At 45.0% G+C, this 19,926-nt stretch overlaps 2 protein-coding genes across 8 annotated transcripts in view; both read left to right on the forward strand.

Annotated features, from left to right (window-relative positions):
• Positions 1–3,237, forward strand: part of NEU2 (neuraminidase 2) — a 37,151-nt gene extending 33,914 nt beyond the window's left edge. For all 4 annotated transcript variants that reach the window (XM_054282340.1, XM_054282341.1, XM_054282338.1 and 1 more), the window contains one exon: positions 544–3,237. In XM_054282340.1, the coding sequence (XP_054138315.1) occupies positions 544–1,482 (939 nt within the window). In that variant the 3' untranslated portion in view covers positions 1,483–3,237. The remainder of the gene's footprint in view (positions 1–543) is intronic.
• The window catches only part of INPP5D (inositol polyphosphate-5-phosphatase D), a 56,181-nt gene that overhangs the window by 1,252 nt on the left and 35,003 nt on the right, over positions 1–19,926 (forward strand). For 2 of the 4 annotated variants that reach the window (XR_008483314.1, XM_054282328.1), the window contains exons 1-2: positions 4,794–6,059; positions 10,899–10,962. Coding sequence is in view for 3 of the 4 variants with exons in the window: in XM_054282328.1 (XP_054138303.1) it covers positions 5,926–6,059; positions 10,899–10,962 (198 nt within the window). In the remaining variant the exon portion in view is untranslated. Of the gene's footprint in view, positions 1–3,197; positions 3,217–3,834; positions 3,968–4,793; positions 6,060–10,898; positions 10,963–19,926 lie in introns of those variants that run through there. The other 2 variants (XM_054282330.1, XM_054282329.1) reach the window with 2 other exon arrangements.

The raw sequence follows: 19,926 nt of genomic DNA on the forward strand, positions 1-19,926 counted from the left end.
GCCCATTCACATACATTCACATCAAAGTGGAGGAACAGCAGCCTGAATGAGCAGGGATTTGTCATCATCCAGGATGCTTAAAAAGGGCTTGGGTTTCTCTGTGACTTATTAAAAAACATGGACACAGCACAGTGTCTGTACTAGCGCACTTTGACCACTGGGCATGTCTGTGTGCCATATATATATATATATATATATTTGTGAGGATTTCTGAAAATTCAGCCACTGTAGCTTTTTAAAGGATGTCATCAGCCACCAGCTGCATTGAGATATGGAACTATCAGTTCCTCAGGGAGTAGTAATTGAAAAGGACATAACCCACATGCTTGGTGAAGTGTACATGCTTTGTGTCATCAAAATAATTTTCACTTTCCTTTGATGATGCCAGATTATTGTTTTCCCATTTCTTGCTCTATCCATTATCCTGCTTCTGTTCTTCCCATAGTCTTCTGTAGCTTTTATCCAGACATCCTTGCACTATAATGTGGGTCTCTTTGTAACAGTGTGTTCCATTCTTGTCTCCCTTCCCACGGACTGTGACAGTGGAGAAGGATGGAGACCCTTGTCAGTGCAAAGCTTGAAGGCCACCGATCTATGAACCCCTGCCCGGTATATGATGAAGTCTCAGGAAAACTCATCTTGTTCTTCATAGCTGTCCCAGGAAAGATCTCTGAGCAGCATCAGCTGAGGACAAAGATCAATCTGGTACGTCTCTGCTATGTCACTAGCATGGACCAAGGACGCACCTGGAGCGCTGCCCAGGATGTCACCGACAGGAGCATTAGGAATGAGTACAAGAACTGGGCCACCTTTGCGGTGGGGCCAGGTCATGGATTGCAGTTGCTCGATGAGGCCCGGAGCCTTGTGATTCCTGCCTATGCCTATCGTATCTTGGACCCCAAGCAACACCCCACCCCTCATGCCTTCTGCTTCATCAGCTCTGACCATGGGGCAACATGGCAGAAGGGGAACTTTGTGGGGGAGGAGAGCGCAGTGGAGTGCCAGGTAGCAGAGGTGCATACCTGTGGCAGAAAGGTCCTTTACTGCAATGCAAGGAGCAACAGGGGAGCCAGGATCCAGGCTGTCAGCTACAACCATGGTCTGGACTTTGAGGGAGGCCAGCGGGTTGAAATGCTAATAGAACCTCCCTCAGGATGCCATGGGAGTGTTACTGCCTTTCCACCTCCCCCAGATGCCAAATGTCAAGATAGTTGGTTACTCTATGCTCATCCTACAGACCCAAGAGGTCGAAAAGATTTAGGAATTTACCTCAACAAAAGCCCTTTAAATCCAGCACACTGGACAAAACCTAGCATACTCTTCAAGGGCCTGTGTGCTTATTCGGATCTGCAGTACATGGGAGTTGGGCCTGATGGCTCACCTTTGTTCTCCTGCCTCTTTGAATATGGGACCCACAGACAATGTGAAGAGATGATTTTTGTCATGTTCACTCTGAAGCAAGCCTTTCCCTCAGAACACTGAGTCCCAAGCCTTTCCATCAGCATCCCTCTGAAAACCATCTTTGCTGATGCTTTTTACTGTCATTTGTCATCCCTCAGCAAAAGGGTTTTTTTACTCCTGCTGCACACATTCTTTGGTGTTGGCTTGTTCTGTCTGTAGATTGTGAAGTCCATTAAACATACCACAACTTAGCACATTTGTTTTTGTTTTTTGTTGCCTGTTCTCCCTTTTTGCCTTTCTCTTTGGCTGCTTTTTTACACATCACATGCCCAAAACAAGTGTGACCTTTGTATAGGGCTTCTCACCTTGAGGTCTGTGATAGACCTTATCAGGGACATGTGTGCTGACAGTGCAGGGACTGCAAGGGAACAAATGGCAGCAGGGTTGTGCTGAGTGGTATTTAGTAAGTTGTGGAGAAACTTCCAGAGAGGGCACTGGGCTTACTACCCTATATCTGCTGTCACCTTCCTCAGGAAGCTGTTTTGGCTCTGGTAAGGAGCACTGTTTCTTGCAGCCAGTGTAGGAATGCAGGCACCTGTAATTTCCAGGGTTTTCTGTCTCCTTATTTCAGCAAGGCCATGTGATGCCTTGCTCTTGGGATATTCCATGCCAACTTCTTCAGTGTTTTTGGGGCTGCCTTGTTGAGTTCCCAGGCACCCCAGAGGCTTCTGCCTAACTTAACCTTCTCCTTACTTCCCATGCTGTGTTTTCTTGCTTACTCACCCTTTTGCTTACACTGCATTGAGAAGGTGCAGTTTCCCATGTGTAAGAAAACCACAGCCTTGTGTGCTCTGGCTGCTCCCTGTCCCTGAGCAGTCTTACTAGGAGTCAATGAGGACACCAGGACCCTTCTACACTGGGGGACAGAGCAAATGGCAAAAATGGCATTTTGCCTGTATGGAAACTGCAGGATCAGGACAGGTCTGCAGAGGGAGCTCCCAATTTAGAGTCAAGAGGGGAAGAGTTTGCTGGTCTAACGCAACTGCCAAGCTGTGATCCACATAGCAACTACTCTTATTGTTGACAACACCATGTCTTGTTATTATAGAGTATTATTGGCATATGAGGCACTATGTCAAACAAATTATATTGCCCCACTTTCAGCAAAAAAGCACCAGTGCCAGAGGAAAGAGAACTGACCAAGGCCAGAGTAACATAAAACACTCCAGCTGGAAGGCTTTCCAATGTAGACAGATTTTCAGCAGATTCCTGAATGAAACAGCTCTAGTTTTGGTGAGAGAGACACTATTCTACTACTCTACAGTGTGTTTTGAAAAGAGGCATTATACAATGACTAGACAAGAGACTGACCAGAAACAAATGGCTACCATGTGAGACACATCAGAGCAGATGGAGCTAGGAAAGTGTTGCCCATGCCTCTGGACAAAATTCTGCATATGAACCAGTCTGTGCTTGTTTCCTGTGCGTTGTATCCTGCATGTGTGCACACATTCAGTGACTGCAAGGAAAATGTTTGTTCACCCTCTTGGTGAAGAAAACTTTCAGAGATCTCTCAGAACACATCCCCTTTGGTGAACACTACCAAGTCCCATAGGATCCTTTGCAGTGTCACTGCTCAGGTCCATGAGTCTGTTTGCACAGTGCTCCTACCCTTGCCTTTTACTACTGACAGCTTTCACGGGTGTTGGGAAAAAAGGCCCTGACTTTCCTCACTATGGAGATTTGTTCCAGGGCACCTGGATGCTGCAGATACCAAGGGAATGAAGGGATCTCATGACCTTCACAGATACACTGGTAACTTGTCAAGCTTTTCCCAAGCAGCAGGTCAGTAACATGCTGGGCTGGAGTAGCAGAGTGGCTCAGGTAGTCAGTACTTTTTGGGTACTACTCATATGCTCTTTAGATGTAGGCCAGAATCTAAATAACCTTTGTGGCCAACAGCCTATCACTGATGCCTAATTAGGGAATGGTATATTTAGATTTCTGCAAAGCTAACTGCTGCCCTATAGACTTAACCTCCTCATCAGGTACTATGGAATGCTTTAGTTTTGTGACATGGAAATGCATACTTAAGTTTCTACCTGGCCAAGCCTGGCAGTTCCCATGCTGATGCAGTGCACAGGCTGAATATAAGTGGGGAGGAGGGATTGGGTGACCACTGTACATCTTGAATGATGCCACAGACAGTATTTATTTACTGATTCTGGAGAGGCTGATGTGTGGACACCCATCTGGTACACTACTACCTGGACATCTATAGAAAAACCAGTTCAGATAAAATATCTATTATAGTGTCTTGGAGATAAGATGATATTCCAAGCTAACAAGCCATTAGGGATCACAGAGCTGTTTATATTTGGGGATTGGGATTTACCTTTTGAGCCGCTGAAGCTGTACTGTGCTTTCTTTTAGGACCAAGAGATACTCACAGAAACCAGCCTGCACATTCAATTGTCACAGTCATCCTCTGTACTTGGATCCCTTCCCCTTGTTTTTGTCTCCAAGTCAAGGACTAGTGTGTGCCTGGACACAGCATTTGAAGGAAGTAGCAGCAGATTGCTAAAAATTTATGTTGGTGGTGGGGTGGATAGGAGCTAAGTATGCAGTTGATTAGTCTCAGATGTCTAATGAGGGCTTGTACTTGTTACCTGGTGTAAGTTTGCAGAAGATCAGGAGAAGCTCTCCAAACAGATTCATTTTATCAAAATCGATGCTGTGAGCAGCTCTGTCCACTCTGCATCCAGTACATGTCTGTTGCATGGAGAGCACTGTGAGGTCAAGCAGTGGTTGACATTCAGAGCTGTTCTGCTTCCTGTTGCAGCTGTGCTCCAGAGAAGCTTCTGGAGGTACCAGAAATCCCAAGGATTTGGTGCAGCTGAGGTTAGCAGTGCACTGTGGCCAGGCAGGGCTGTCAGAGCAGCTGTATGGTGCCTTTGCCATATGCAGACTCTTATTTTGGTTGGGAGAATGGAGTTTGTAACCACTCTGTAGCTTACAGCTAGTGGCAGAGCCACTTCATGGCATTCTGTGTCTGACTCCATTTAGGCCCTCGAATCCATAGGAGTTTCCCTGCTAAGGGCCTGTGTGGATGTTGGTGGAGCTGAAGGCCAGGTTCCGCTGAGCTAATTTTCATGTGCAGACAGTGCTTGCTCAGCATGGACAGGAAGCCCTGCACGGTGCAGTTCTGCTCATCTAGCAGGGCCCTGCTCTGGCCACACAGCTTTGGGCTGCTGCTGCCCACAGTTTCATCTTACTGCAGAGGTTTAGCTGGACACTGCAGACCAAGCTTCTGCACAGCTGAAAGCAACAAGAAGGCTTTAGAGGGATGGATGCTGGGTTATGCTGGTTCACTGTCCTTTTACACACCCACACTTTTGCACTGACAGTCTGTTCTCTCCTGCCTTGCTGTCCATGCAGTGTACAGCACTTCATGCATGGCCCAGGTACTGTGGTTCCAGCACTTCTCCTGGGTCTGGGAACCGAGGGTTGCATAGGGCTAGCAGGGTTTGCACCTTTCCTCTGCCCCTGGACTTCGATTCCCAGCTCAGCTGCTGCTTTCAGGTATAGCTCAAACGTGGATGTGCAGAGAGCAGACTGGTTGGAGGTACAGGATAGACAACCAAAATTGTCATGCAGGCAGTGCCCCTGTAGGAATGTTCTGGCATTGCTGCAAATATGTCTTGGAGATGCAGCACTAAGCATGCCGCACAGCATAGCTGAGGGACAGATGTACATACAAAGAAAAGGGAAGTGAAAGCTCCAGTTCTCCCCTCTCTGACGCAGGTTGCAGACACAGCTTTGCTCTATCCCACCTTTGGGGATTTAGAGTAGGAAAGATCTTTGAATCCATCTCACAGTAGCTGACAGGGAGCTTTGGTCAAAAATCCCTAGCACAAATCAGCCTTTCAGTCTGCTTCTATGCATGGAGACATGCAGTAGTTATTTTATTTTTTCAATTCTTTGACATTCCCTCCTCACACCTAGTTAGATAGGACTAGTCAAGGCAGGAATGGGGCAGTCAGTGCTATGTATCCTAATGCACAGTGTGTTTCTGATCAGAGATTTATTTATTCCCCATGGAGACCTGTAGTGGGTAGGACAAAGAGACAGGAAAAAGATGAAAACTCAAAGGATCTGTCTGGCAGGAGATCGTAAATTGGACGGCAGGCCACCAAAGCCTGGGGGACTGAATCTGTGAGGGAGCAGAAGAGATCACCAGCTGGGAATTTTGGACACAAAGCAGGAGGGAAAGGCAGGGAACGTGGGCTTGCTAGTCACTTCAGCAGCAGCATGAAGAGGGAGAGTGGGGGCTGCAGGGATATGTCACACTCACTCTCTGAGCTGTTTGAGTTGAGGAAGTTGTCCGTGGCTGAGTTTCCTTTCCCTCTCTGTGCTATTGAAACAGGAAGCTGGTGAGCCGAAGCTGGCTGATCGTTACACACAGACACACAGGCAGCTCTGGCAGCTCCTGTGCTGGCATTCAGGTTTCCTCCAGCTCCAGCAATGGATCAGTGCTGGTACCACGGCAACATCACTCGCTCCAGAGCTGAAGACCTGCTTTCCAAAGTAGGCAAGGACGGCAGCTTCCTTGTGCGGGCCAGTGAGTCAATTGCTTCAGCATATGCACTCTGCGTGCTGTAAGTACAGCGTTCACCGCGCCCTCGCCCACACTGCTATCCCTGCTGGGTAGGGGTCACTCCTGCCTCCTCCCCTGCACACAGGCAAACAGGTGCTCTACTCACTGGGAACGTGTAGCCTTCCTCAGAGCACAGCTGGTTTCACCAGACTGGGCCATGGGGTGGGGAAGGGTTAAGAGCCAGGCTGAATAAACCCATGGTTTATGTACTGCTGTACTTCTCATGCTGCTCTTGCCCCTGATTCAAAAGGAGAGAATGGTCAAAGGCACTGCTGCTGTGCTTTGAGAGAAAATAACCTCTTGAACTTCTGGAGTGTCTTAACAACTTGGGTCAAATATTTATCTTTAGTGACCCCAGTCTGGAGCCTGGGACCTCCCAGGCACTTTTCTTGCTTTGGTTCAGTGTATGTTTGAGCTCCCTGCTTGTACTGTGTTGTATTCAGCAAAAGGCTTGAAATAGTTCCTGGAGCTGTGCATAGTATATCTGGCAGAGCAGTGATTCCACCTGCATCATTAATGTGGCTCATGGGGTAAATGTTTCATGTGGGGAATAGGGAGAGAAGTGCTGGCAGCCCTAATCCCCTCATTCTGGGTTAGGTCAGGAACCAGAAAACAAGGCCTCCTGCCCTGGGTTTGTGAGAGGCAGCTTTTTTTTCCTGGAGGCAGGAGAGAAGGAGTGAGAGGAGACTGAAGTCAATAGGTAAAATCTGAGACATTTAACTTTGTCTTACAGAGAGATCAGGCAGTTGCTCCTTGCTTAGGAGAGATCAAGAGAGCCCTAGTGGGACCCTATCAGATCCTCTGTGCTGCCATTTTGCAGCAGATTGATGAAGCTAATTTAATCTTTACCCCACATTACATTACAAACATTGCAAGCAGGTTTCTCATTTTCTGTCTGAAAGTACATTTCTTGTAGTGATGAATGTGGTGCTGCTGTTTATAACTCTGAGCTAACTGCTTGTCTCTGAGGTCAGATTCTGCTGACAGCACTGTCGGCTGCTGAGTGCCATGGGGCTGGGTAACTGCCCCGTGGGTGTAGGTGTTGGACTGCCAGGGATGGTGGCTGGGGAGTGGGTGTCTTCACAAGGCACAGAGAGCCTCAGTGCCTGCCTGATAAGGTGCTTGAAACAACACAGGGAAGAGTTTTGTCTTTCTGGAGGGAGCAGAGAAAGAAGGGCAGCTGCAGATGAACAGCCAGTACTAGCAGGAAGGAGGAGAGAAAATCCTGTAACAGAAGCTGAGGGCCTAAGTGGTCAGTCAGGGAACAATTTACTAGAACAGACTGTTGCTTCCATTGAGTGATTTTAGTGTTACCCCATTGATTTGACTTGTAACCAGTATGTACACAAAATATTTTCACCAAGGGATGGTGGGGATTATAGAAAGGGAAGGTGCTGCAGAAAGGCCTACTAACATGCATTTGCATAAGTTTTTCCATTGTAAATGTTTATGCAGGCGGCTTTGAAAGCCTTTTGTGACTTGAGAGACATGGGATCAGGAAACAGAAACAATATAATGACCATGATTTTCTGCACCGGGAGCCAAAGGTTACATTCTTAAATCCATTCTGAGGTAGCTAATATGAATGGCTTGATTAAAGAATTGGGGAGCACCCAGCCTTGCCAGCCAAGAGCGGCTGGATCAGAGGTGCAAAGGGCTGGCATTAATTACAGCCTGGGAAACATCACACAGACTGCTGTCAAACGATCTGACATAAGCTTTCAGCTTATGCTGGCTTGCAGTTAGTTTGTGGAGAGGTGGTGAATAAATCTTTCCCTCTGAATGTCATCTCCGCAAAATGGGCACCTTTGCTGAAGCTGAAAACTTCCTCAGAGATGTATCAGTTTCAGCTGTGCTATTGACTGGGAGGTGTTTGAAGTTTGAGCTCTTCAGTTGCTTCGTTTAAAAAATAGAGAGGCTGGAGACAAAGAATGGGAGAGTGGGGAATTGAAAGGCTGACTGCAAATTGTTTCCACAAAAGAGAATTATGTTGCAAAGGAGCAGGTGTCAACTCTGTATACATAAGGAAAATGAAAAACATGAAATTTGCTCTGAAAAAGAAATGTCATATTCTACATAGCTCTAATATTTACTGGGCAGATCAATCAAGATCCAGCAAAAGCATTTATTATTATAATATTATAGAATGAAATAATGATTTCATTGAAGGGCTGCTTTAGAAAAACAGGGTTTGTATGAATATAGACAAGTAGAGGAGGTGTATTTGGAGAGCCTTTTAAGAGTGCCTTGCCTCCCTTTCTGAAACTTTGAACAGCAGCATTTAGAGAGTGAAAGGCTGGGGAGTGCTCCTCCCCCTGTACAGCTGTCCCCTGTTCTGGTCACACTGCCCCATAAAAGGCAAGAAACAAAGCCCTTTTCCTCCTCCTTTCTCTGTGTCTAAATCATTTGATCTGTCAGTCTATTGACAAGAAATGGGGTCTTTTTACTCACCTGGAGGGGAATGCCTGAATCTTGAAATCCAAAAGAGCCTGCTTAGTGTTCCCTGCACCTAAACTGGTATCATTCCTCCAGGAGATCTTCTGTTGGCAGTTCCTCCCTGAATGGCTGCAGGACTAACAACACTTCTAGAGGTGAAACTCAAGGACCAGCTGCAGCTTTGGGACCCCTCTAAGAGGACCCTGCCTGTGAGATGTCCTTTCCAATGCCGTGCCTCTCTCACGGTGCACTTGGCACATGGCATCAGGCCTAGCACAGCAGCCCTGTTCAGTGCTCCAGAAACTCCCAATATGCACATTATCACTTGTGCATAAAAACATACAGTAGGAGAGGAGTGAGAAAATGCCTGCCTTGTCACACTGTTACCTCCTCTGGTTGGTTGAGAGGACAGGGAGATAAGTACTTGGAGGCTGATGTTTTATTTGCCCTCCACATGGACAGCCTGAACAATGGCTGAACAATTCTGAACTCAACCCACTTTTTAGGGTGGACTAAGAATGTGGTGGCAACTGGGACCACATAACTTGACAGTCAGGATGCCGAGGACAGGAAGACTAAGAGTAAAAATGGAGTAAAAATCCTGGTCTTCTCCATCCACATGCACTAAATTAGGGGACTGGCAAGGAGGATTCCTCCTTTGATCCTAGGAGTGTTTCTCCCTTCTCCTGTCTCACCCAACTGCCTTTCTTTCATTGTTCTTATGCTGATCTTACTGGTCCTCAACCTAAACCTTTTTACAAGCATTATGAGAGCAGCCTTGAACTGTCTGTGGATGGGCCACTTTCTGTGAAGGCCACATGAGAGTCCTCCTGTTGAGCAGGAGCCATTGGGCTACTTCATTTATCAGTTTCATAATCTCCACACACACAAATTGTCTCTGCTGCATGAATAATTCTGCTTAGCTCTATTTGAATATCAGCAGGAGTAAATGGTGTAAGAGAGCTGCATTTACACATAAAAACAAACCCCATGCCCTTCCTTGGCTCATATCCTCACCTGGCACTGATTGCCCTGTATTGGTGGAATTAGCAGGGCTGTAGCTGTCCTACAGTAGAGGATCATGTCTGTGACTTCCAGCTCTGTACCAGATGTATGAATAAATAGATGCCTGTGAAATGAGATCTAAAAACAGCTTGAATTCTTCTATGTCCTTTGCATTAATGCTATCAAAAGACACATGTTCATGTGGATACATGTCCTCCAGACATCCTAGAAAAACTCAGCTATGATCTAGGAGGAATTTATTTTCATTTCCAATGTGTCTTTGTGACTCCTTGTATAAGGCTGCCTGAAATCCCGGCAATCTCCTCTCTCCTGCGTGGAATGATTCTGAAAGGCGTATGATGAATAGATTCACATCACGACTCTAAGAGAGATTAGGATGTTTATTGATTTGCCTCATCTCCCCAGCTGGGGGGATGACCTCAGTCCACATTTTGTGACAACCAAGGAAGATCTGAGTGTGGATTCTGTTCTTTCTTTTGAGAAGAAAGGGGTTGAATCTGCACCTTTTGGTCGCTCAAAGCGATATTGTGTCTTTTAAGTTCTTTGCAGATAACTTAAAGATTTGATCAAGCTTTTGTTGTGAGAAAGGTAAAAATATATTGTCTAGTCAATACTTCTTGGGTGAACCACACTAAGGTCAGCAACTGCTGAGGGAGGTTAAGCTTACAGTGCTGTTCAGGCTTCCTTTGGGTTCCTATGCATTGATGTGACCCTCCACTGAACACAAGACTCCTTCATCCCCCCCTTAAATAAGAATCTAATTGAATTTAACTGGGACAAAGTATTTGTTGTGGATGCCCTACAGATGCACATGTACAGTGTGCATCCATACCAGGATGGTGAGATGGGTTTTCATTTAAACTGTTTAGGATTTGTGGATAGAAATGTGCCTGGCAATCAGATGTTGTACTGTGATTTAGCTGAAATACATTATTTGCTTTTTCCAATACAAGTCAATGCTCTAGCCCTTCAGTTTACTCATTTATTGCTGGTTTTGGCCCTTTGTTTCTCGGATTTCTGCTTTTTCATTTCTTCCTGAGACACCTGCTCTATTGACAGCTAGAGCCACTTGGTGCTTTCTCTCTTTCTGGCCAGAAGAAGAGTGGAAAGACGCCCTCTGAGCTAATGCTGATATCACTTTCTGCAGTGACATCTGCAAGCAGATGTTCCTGTTTCAGTGACCAGGAACACCTCAGGTTTGTGTTAGTCCGCAGGCTTCAGGAAAAGAAAGTAGGAAAGAGAAATGGTTTAAAACCCTTGTGCATGAAGCAATCTATGTGTTTCAGGAATTTCCAATGTCTTTTCTCACAGGGAGGGATGCCATAGTGAGATTCCCTTCTGGACATGGTCTAACCATATCACCTGTGGTCTGTTCCAGGTACCGGAACTGCGTTTATACATACCGAATTCTGCCCGATAAAGAAAATAAACTAATTGTCCAGGTAAGCCATCTCTGTACTATTTGGTCTCACAAAAATGTATTTGAGAACTGCCGGTTTTCAAAGTAATTCTAACACCAAGAGAGAAAAAAAGATATAAGCAATTAAACTATTGTCAGGCCAGCACAATGTTGGTCTCCAGGTTGTGGAGATTTTGTTCTCCGGTCCAGTCCATAGCTGTGGCCATTGAAACTCTGGGACGCACAAGCCTTCAATTCAGTGGCACAGCCATGTTTTATGTAACCGAGAAGCTCAGCACGTGGAATAACTTCTCCTCTGAAGCCAACTTCTTATCAATACAACATGAATCTTTTCAATCCAAAACTGCAGCACAGTTGCCTACACCCAGAGAATGTAAATAGAGTTCTGGTCTCGGGATCCAGAAAGTACCAAGACTGAGGGCAGGAATTTCCGATGTTCTGTTTCTTCCTATTTTGATTTAGGAGCCTAAATGAGCCACTTCCCCTTCCGGTGCCACTTCCCCTTCCGGTGCCACCTCTCAGCCTCTTTTTTGTTTTAATATAAATAATGAAATTTGGGGTGGGGAGGGAGGCATGGTCTCGTACAGCCCCAAGAACTGGACATGGGTTTACTGGGCAACAGTGGGGGCTGCAGCTGACTCATGCTCTTGGCACAGTCAATGCTGCATGGGCATTCCCTGCTGTATGGAATGGAAATTCCCAGGCTACTCAGTCTGCCTTGCTATTCAGAGTGGTTCTGCAATAAATCCTTCCCATTTCAGTTGACAACTAGCTTCCCACACTATAAATCAGATTTCTACCAACTTCATGAGCAGCTTATATGTCTCTCATGCACCATGTTAGTTGTGTATTTCCTCACGTGCTTTGGGGTTATCAGTGTTTCTTTGAGATCTCCACTGAGAGGCACAATATCTGAAACTAGAGTAATGAGTTAGTGAGAACAGCTGTGTGCTGGCAGCTTGCTTTCAGCTGTGGGCTTTTGGTAAGAATGGTGGATTGTATGTCCTGGGTGCACACATCCAGCTTAGCTCTTTCAAGACCCACTTTTGGGTATCTTGGGCTGTTCTCAGGAGCCCCACTCAGATGCAGCTCTGCACAGACACAGCTGTATTGCCTCCAAGGCTAACTCCAGGCTCTTGGTGCTGTGCTCCAGAGGACTGTGTGCCCAGGGCCAGCCACTATGGCCCTGTTGGCCTTGACAGCTGGATTCCCCAGAGCCATTGAGATTCCTCTGCCTCGCTTGCACTTCAGTTTCTGAGGAGGAACTGGCAGCAGGAGTCTATGCTGGACATGACCTGGGTCTGTAGTGTTACTATGGCATGTCACCAGAGTTCATCCCTCTTCATGGAGCACTGGGTGACACTGTGCAAAGGAACTTGTGCAGGCTCAGCTGGGTGCAAGCCTGGGACCAGCACCCAGCTGGAACCAATAACTTGCCATTCCCACCTGGCTCCACACACTGTGCTGTAGGCTCTTTGTAGTGATACTTGATATTCCCCCATCTTTTGATATATCCCAGCCATTCTGTCCTAAAGAGTGTGTTTTGGTGCATTGTGCTCATGTGATGTGGTGGTGCTATGAACCCAGAAGGTGATATGGTGTTTATCTTTGGCAGTATCCAGAGCAGCTGCAGAGATCAGGGCCTCTCTGTGCCAGAGAGCTCACAGATGGAGCCCCACAGGCAGGGGGAGGGTTGGGGGACACCTGAGGCCCAGGCAATGGGCACAACTATCTGTGTCCCACACCAGCTCTGTGGCATGGCTGCCATGGGACCCTGGCACTGCTAATGGTGTCCTTGCTCTTTGCACTGGCAGCACTATGATGAAGGGAACTTGTGGAACCCTAATTCTGAATAACTTTGTGGTATAAGATTGGCAGCTGTTTTGTCTTTTGGAAAACAAGCACAGAAATGATCCTATGTTGGGTTTTGCCCTGTAGGAGAGGAAGAAAGGCAGGCCAGAAGGTATCTGCAAAGGCAGCCACACAGCCCCACACTTTGTCCCTCTGTGCCCTGGGCAAGCCGTGTCCCTCCTCATCCCTCAGCTGCCCTGCTGGCAGATCCTGTGAGAAATGCTGGACATGCAGCTTGGCCTGGAGCCTGTTCTAGCAGGACACAGATGCCACGAGTGACAGGAGAGTTTGAAACCTGAGCAGAGAGCAGAGTACCTGTGTGCAGCTACTCTCTGGAGAGCGCTGGGGCACAGGCTGCTCACGGCACCTGCCAGTGAAGGTTTGTGCGGGGAGTTCTGTGCATTACAACCCAGGAAGGTGTGAGTTGTACTTCCCAGTTTGTACTGGATCCATGATTGTTTCTGCAGTGACAAAGGGCCTGTTTTCATGTACAACTCTTGTCTGCAGAGTTGTACATGTAGAGTGCTCAAAACACTGCAGCAATAAGAAATCTTTGTTTCTCTGTGCTGTAGCAATGGGCAGCTCTCCTGCTGGATCAAGGTTTATGAACAAGTAATTGTGAGATTCTCTTGGGTCCCATGTTGTGGTTGCAAGGGATTTCTCTTGTTCCTGTGTCACAGAATGCAGAGTGACTGTGGTGTACATTTGTAAGCTGGGTTGCCAGGAGCTGTAGGTTGAATACCAGGGGTAGGCTAAATAGAGTGTGTTGTTAACTCATGTTTTGAAGACATGACACCTCCTGCTTTGTGCTGCCTTATTCCAGTTCTGAGGTAGAGGCAAATGAAAGGGGCTGGCTTCTTCCAGCAAGAGAAAGATGCAGTGAGAGTTATAATTAAAGCTCAGAGGAAAAGCAGTCCTGTGTTCTTGGCTGCTGTTCTTGGTACAGTGTTCCAGCTGGGCCAGGCTTTTTTTTGGTCGCTCGTCTATTGATTTTTGGATAAAACAAAAACTTCTTCATGTGTCTTAAAAGATCAGATTTTTGAAAAGATGACTTCTTTGCAAGGATGTAAAAGCTGTTGACTAGGATGGAATGTGGACATTTTTAAAAATCTCATTAATAAAGGAAAGGGTTTACTAATCCTATGGAACTAGATCAGGTGTTAAATGAATTCAGCAATCAGTAGATGCTTCTCATTTCTCGGTTTATAAAAATTATATAGGAAAGATTCAATACTCAGTCTTGAGATAGGGCTGTATTGATTACAAATATGAGCCCTGATTATCAATGTGACTTTTTTTTAACCTGCACAGTGCTTCTTCCTTAAAAAAGGGCTGTCTTCCTGCCCAGATCTGGACTTTTGTCTGTCAGGAATTTTTCTTGATGACAGCAGGTTTAGAAGATCTGTCATATCACAGCTACATACACAGCTCATGTGATATGACAGCTCTCCCTCTGCCACTCTGTGGAGTTTTTTCACCCTTAAAGCTGCAAGTTGCATAACTTTTTTTGTTACGTCTTGGAGAGTACATTTCATTTTTTCTGAAGCCTGATCCCACCCTTATGAAATGATAGTGTGATTTTTTTTTTTTTTTTTTGCATGGTTAAATTAACTGTTAAAGGAGAGGTGGAAGAAAGAGAAGTACATATTTTTGCATGCAAAGCTGCACTTTTGCATTCAGGCTGAAGAAAAAAATATTGACATATGTTCTTCCAGCATTTTATGGCATGGATTGTGATCTGCCATTAGGATTCTACATCTGCAACAGTTAGCACGGTAAGGAATTTCTCTTGCCTGCCATATCATGATCATGGTTGCCAGGATGTTGAAGAAAAATGTTGTTTCAGATGGAAAAATTGGATCACCCTTTTGAAAAAGTCCAGATAAGCAATTTTGAATTTGACACCTGCCTTCATTTGAAAGCAACGAACTGAAGTGTAGCACTAAGACCCAAGTGGTGGCAGAAGGAGTGGGGGGTCCCAGTGGGTGCTGGGTTTTGGGCTGAAATGTAACAAAAACCCCAGAGGTCCCAGTCCCACGGCCGCTCTGACGAGCGGAGGCTCACCCACAGTAAGGAGAGCCAGTGAAGGACAGAACTCTGTGGTGGCAGTGAATTCTCCCTGCAGCAGCAGCAGCATCTCCCCTCCAATCTCAACAGCGAGCGAGATGCTGAGATCAGCCCCTCATCCCCCAGCCTAAATCTGGTGGCATTTCTGTGCTTCCAAAGAGAAAGCCCCTGAGCTAACATACTGCAGCGAACTGCACCCTTCCCCTTCCTCCATGGTTACGTCTTTGTCTCTCTTAAGTATCATCTTTATTATCTCTTAGGCAACAAATGGGAGAAAATTCCATGAAAGAGGGAAAAAAAAGGAAAAATCCTAACCTGATGCATCATCTTTTTTTACATTAATAGGAGGAAAGGGTGTTGAACAAAGACTATGCCTTGCATAGCACATGCTCCAAGGCCCTTCACTTTTTAATTCCTTTTCATTGCTTTAATATTTTTAAAGTTACAGCCTGTTTTTCTTTCCTCTTCCTCTCTCTGGGCTGTCCTAACTGCCCAGCTCTTTGACAGAAGGCAGCAGTGTGTATGCATCTTCCTGCTTTGTGGGGAAACATGGGAAATATTCATTTTGCAGTCATAGCACCAGATCATCATTCCTGTGTGCATGAGTGCTTCTTGCATTTGTGCTGAAATTCACTATTTAAAAAGATTACTTACACTTATACTTGTTACCTGTTGTAATGGGAGGGCCTGACCCTTTTCACTTGTGGTTTCCTAACTTCAGTGAAAATTATAGATACCCTGGCAGCACTGTTTTACAGTGAGTGATCATATGGCTATTTTTTTTTTCTTTTTCTGGTAATTTTCTTCTAGTCTGACATGGGGCTTTGTGTAACAGGAAACAAATAGTGCTATGTGAGCAGTTAGAAAGCAGGCCAGCAGCTGTGACTCGCGGTGCCAAGTGACACTAAGAGCAGATCACCAGTGTGCTCTGCAACTCCCAGGTGCTTGGGGAAACCCTCCCTCCCCAATGCACTTCTAGAAACACATATTTTGGGAGTTATCTTGATTTGTACACTGTATATGGGTTGACTAAATATGCCAGAACAAATGAGATTCTCCCTCTTGGGATGGGCAAGAAGCAGGATGAGAGGGGTGCCTGTCCCATCACTGTCAGCAGGGCTGTGCCTGCTCTTGAGCAGGATCAGTTCTGCCTCTGTTTGTGAGTCCTGCAGGGTGGGGCTGGGGCAGAGGCCCCATCCGGTGTGCAAACCCGCTCTGGAGCTGGCTGCTGTCCTGCTAGCAGCATCTGATAAGAGCTGTGAGTTTAGTTCAGTTCCTGCATTCCTGATGTCACTGCTGCTGTCACCAACGTCAGAGACACTGTCTGCCTGTGCCATGAGCAGTACCAAGTTCATTGTCTGCCCTATGCACAGAGATGCAAAGTTTTTGTTGTTCTCTTTGTTGCTGCACTGTAATCTCAGTGAGCTGTGCTGCTCTGGCTCCTGTGGCCAGCAAAAGATTTTCTGTAATAGGATTTTGTGATTTGCTCTGGACTTTGATAATCTATCTGTATCTGATCAAAACCTTTCTACTGGGAAATTGCTCTGGAGATGGGTGATAAAGCAAAGTAAAATGCTTCAGGTGAGGCTCAGCCATCCACCTCTTACAGCTGCTGTCACAATTCTGAGAGGTGTTTGTACCTGTGCAACCTCATGGGCTGCAGTGAAGACAGGGCAGGCACAGCTCTGCCTAAAATGCCACTTGCAGGTTGCACAGAGGCTGTCTTAAGAAAAGATAATGAGAATGGAGCAGAATTCACCTCAGTTATCTGTTACCTTGGAAAACTCACTGTGCTTGTGGGACTGTTGGAACTGCAGGTCTGAGAGATTAATCAGAGTGATCACTTTTCTTGGATAGAGAGAAGGGACAAGTGAACAACCAGACAATACTCATAAGCAATGTACTGAAGCATGGTTAGGGCAGCACATTTCTAGTATGTCCAAAACCATAATTTAATATAATTAAGTTTCATTTTGTTGCAAAAAAAGGTAGATGTTAAAATTTGAATCTTTTTCAGCATAATCTAATGTTGATTTTAATCAGTTTGCAAAACACTTTACATGTAGGACTGAAAATATTTTACAATCAGGGCTTAGCAAAATCCATGTATTTCATGTTCCTGCAAACTATCTAAATCTATTTATACAAGGAAAATGTTTTTTCTATTCTTGCATCTGAGGTAGAAATGAACGTAATGCACTACACAGGTTTTGGAAAGCTGAAAGAAGCAGCATTTAATAAGAGAGCTAGGTATTTCCTGAAACATGCACATTCCTGCTACTGAATCTCTCGGTATACAGAATTCTTCATACAAACAAACCATATCCAGCTTTTGTCTAGTTTGAACCCTTCCAGAATGTTTCCAGTTTCCTGAAATATTAAAAAAAATAATTCAGAGAATATGGTTTAAATCAACTTAAAGTGATATTATTTTGTTTTTCAACATTCTGAAAATGTAACCAAGTATTTGGAAGCTAATGCATACCATGAAGTGAAATCCCTTTTCCTTTTATCTGGATGTGCTGTCAGACAAAATCTCCCTCTAATGAGTGAAATGCAAATGAATGTCATCAATTTCTTTTGCTGTTTGCCCTCTAATAATTGTGTTACGTTGTAAAGCCTTCATCACATTTAAACATGAAAATTGCAAATAGTCAATCCTTGCTGAAGGTACAAAGCAGCTTCCAGGAGCTGCAAAATCTTTCCAGACTCAGGAGATAAGGATTAGGGCTGCTATACAGTAAGCAGTTTAACAATTACTGTTTTAGAAGAGTGATTGTTTCACCTGTTATCCTTTGAAAAGGGTTTGACCACCCAAAATCACACACCCAGCAGCTCTTTCCTACCTGCTAGATCTTCCCTCCAGTCTCTTACAAGAGCTCAGGTGTGCAAATGATCGAGTTATAAACATATATAACCCTGAGATGAGCCCTTGGGATACACCCACCTCAATGTCTCCCAGACTAGCAAAAGGAAAATTTTCCTGAAATTTTGGAACTCTTATGGCAGATGAGAAAAAACAACTGAAAACTTATGCAACCAACATTATGAACAAGAAAACACACTCATTTTGCAGTAATTTGATGGATATTAGCTTTAATGTTGTCTGTCTGTTGTCACAGTCACATATTGTTCAATCCATTTGATTGTCTAATCCTTTATAAATTTGGTTTTTGACACTGGCCAAATGCCAGACACCCACGAAAGCTGTTCACTCACCCTCTCCTGCTACAGTTGGACAGAGTAGAGGGAAAAAAAAAATTAACAAAGGGCCCTTGAGTTGAGATAAAGACTGGGAGAAAACACTCTAAAGGCCAAACAGGTTCAAATTTAAAGGTGCAAGATAAATTTATTATTAACAGAGTCAGAGGAGGATAATGAGAAGTAAAATAAGCCTTTTATTAGTGTTAAAAGTGTTAAAAAACCACTTTTTTCTCCCCCTCAGCCCCTCCCTTTTCCCACCAACAGCACAGGGAGACAGGGCATGGGGGTTTTGGTCAGTTTGTCACCCAAGAACTTTTTCTGTTTGCTCAGGGAGAGGAGTTTTTTCTCTGTTATGCCCTTGGGTCCCTCCCACGGGAGACAATTCTCCATGAACTTCTCCAGCGTGGCTCCAATCTCACAAGCAGTAGTCCTGCCAAAACTGTTGACATGTGAGTCCCTCCCACAGACAAACATTCTTTCCTAAACTCTTCTGGTGTGGATCACTTGTCCATGAGGTGCAGTCCTCAAAGGATAGGCTGCTCTAGTTGGGAAGCATCTAGAAATATTTTATATTTCCAATGACTTCAGATGAAGCTTCATAACTCAATTTCAGGTATTCAGGAAGACAACAGATTATTTCCCTCTCAGCTGTGTGGTAATGAAGTGGTGTGTTCTATTGCTTCTGTGCTTTGAGGGATGATGAGCCACAGAGGAAAGTAATCATTTACAGGCAAGTCTTGAGTTGTTTTCTCAAAGAAAGAGAAATTATTATTATTATATTGCTGGTGCTGTATGAGGCTTTTTGTCCTGATCATTTAAAATAGGAATGAGTCTTGGAAAACACTGATATTAGGTTTGTTTACAATTATTCTTATTACAAGTATCGCTGTCACTAAAAAATTGTTTCCACACTCCATACTGACAAGGAGATGCCCTTTCTTCTTTAGAGATCTACCTTGATTTGCTGATGGGATGGATCATTGCAGGCTGCATCCCTCTCCATGCAGACATGGAACTCATCCAGCACATCACAAGGGCCACACAGGCACCAGTTAGATCTCATCCAGTCAGTCTGCACTGCACCCGTGGGGAATGGGAGCAGTACAACCTACACGGGCTGCAGCATACTGCTGACATAAATGTCAAATATAAAGATACAATCGCCTTTGAATATCAGCTGTAAGTATTGTCCTGGTTGCACTTGTTTTAGGTAAACAGGGTCTGATTCACCAATACTCTTCAAATTTACCTTTTGGTGATTGAAGTTGTTACAGCTTTTAAATTAAATTTAGCATCCTTGAGTTTTCAGATTGCTGCATAAATGCATGCAAGACTTGATTTCAAATGACAAAATAGTTTAGGGAAACGAAACAGACTTTAGCAAAGATAGCTCAGACTCAGTTGTTTTAGTCCCTCTGAAAGAATGAAGTCACAATGCAGCTTTTGGTTGTTCCCAGACCTTTGCCCAGCTGTCTGACTTCTTATATCTTCAGTTTGTACTTCTGTCAGAGTTTTCAGTCTTGGTTCTCCTCTGAAAGTCTAAACTGGTTGAGGTCTGTTCCATCCCAGGGTTCTGAAGTTGTCCCTCTGCAGTATTTTAAAAGTCAACATAGAGCACAGCTGGGTTTAGCAAACCCCATGGACAAAGGATGGTGAAGCTCCCTGTGGGCTGGGATTGCTCTCTGTTAGCAGACTGGTAAGTCTGAGTTAAAATTTCCAAGAAACTCTGCATGAAGCCTTTTTCTCCAAAACTTGATGGGGCTGTAGTGACCTGTGCTGTTTAACAGCTTTAGTACAAAGTGTTCCTCATGATCAGACACAGCAGGAGCCACAGGCAGGCACTAGTTGCTCACAGAGGCCCTGG

This window comes from Melozone crissalis, unplaced genomic scaffold (genome assembly GCF_028551555.1).
Source record: "Melozone crissalis strain CALT ecotype California unplaced genomic scaffold, PUWL_Pcris_2 ptg000034l_1, whole genome shotgun sequence".
NCBI lineage: Eukaryota > Metazoa > Chordata > Aves > Passeriformes > Passerellidae > Melozone > Melozone crissalis.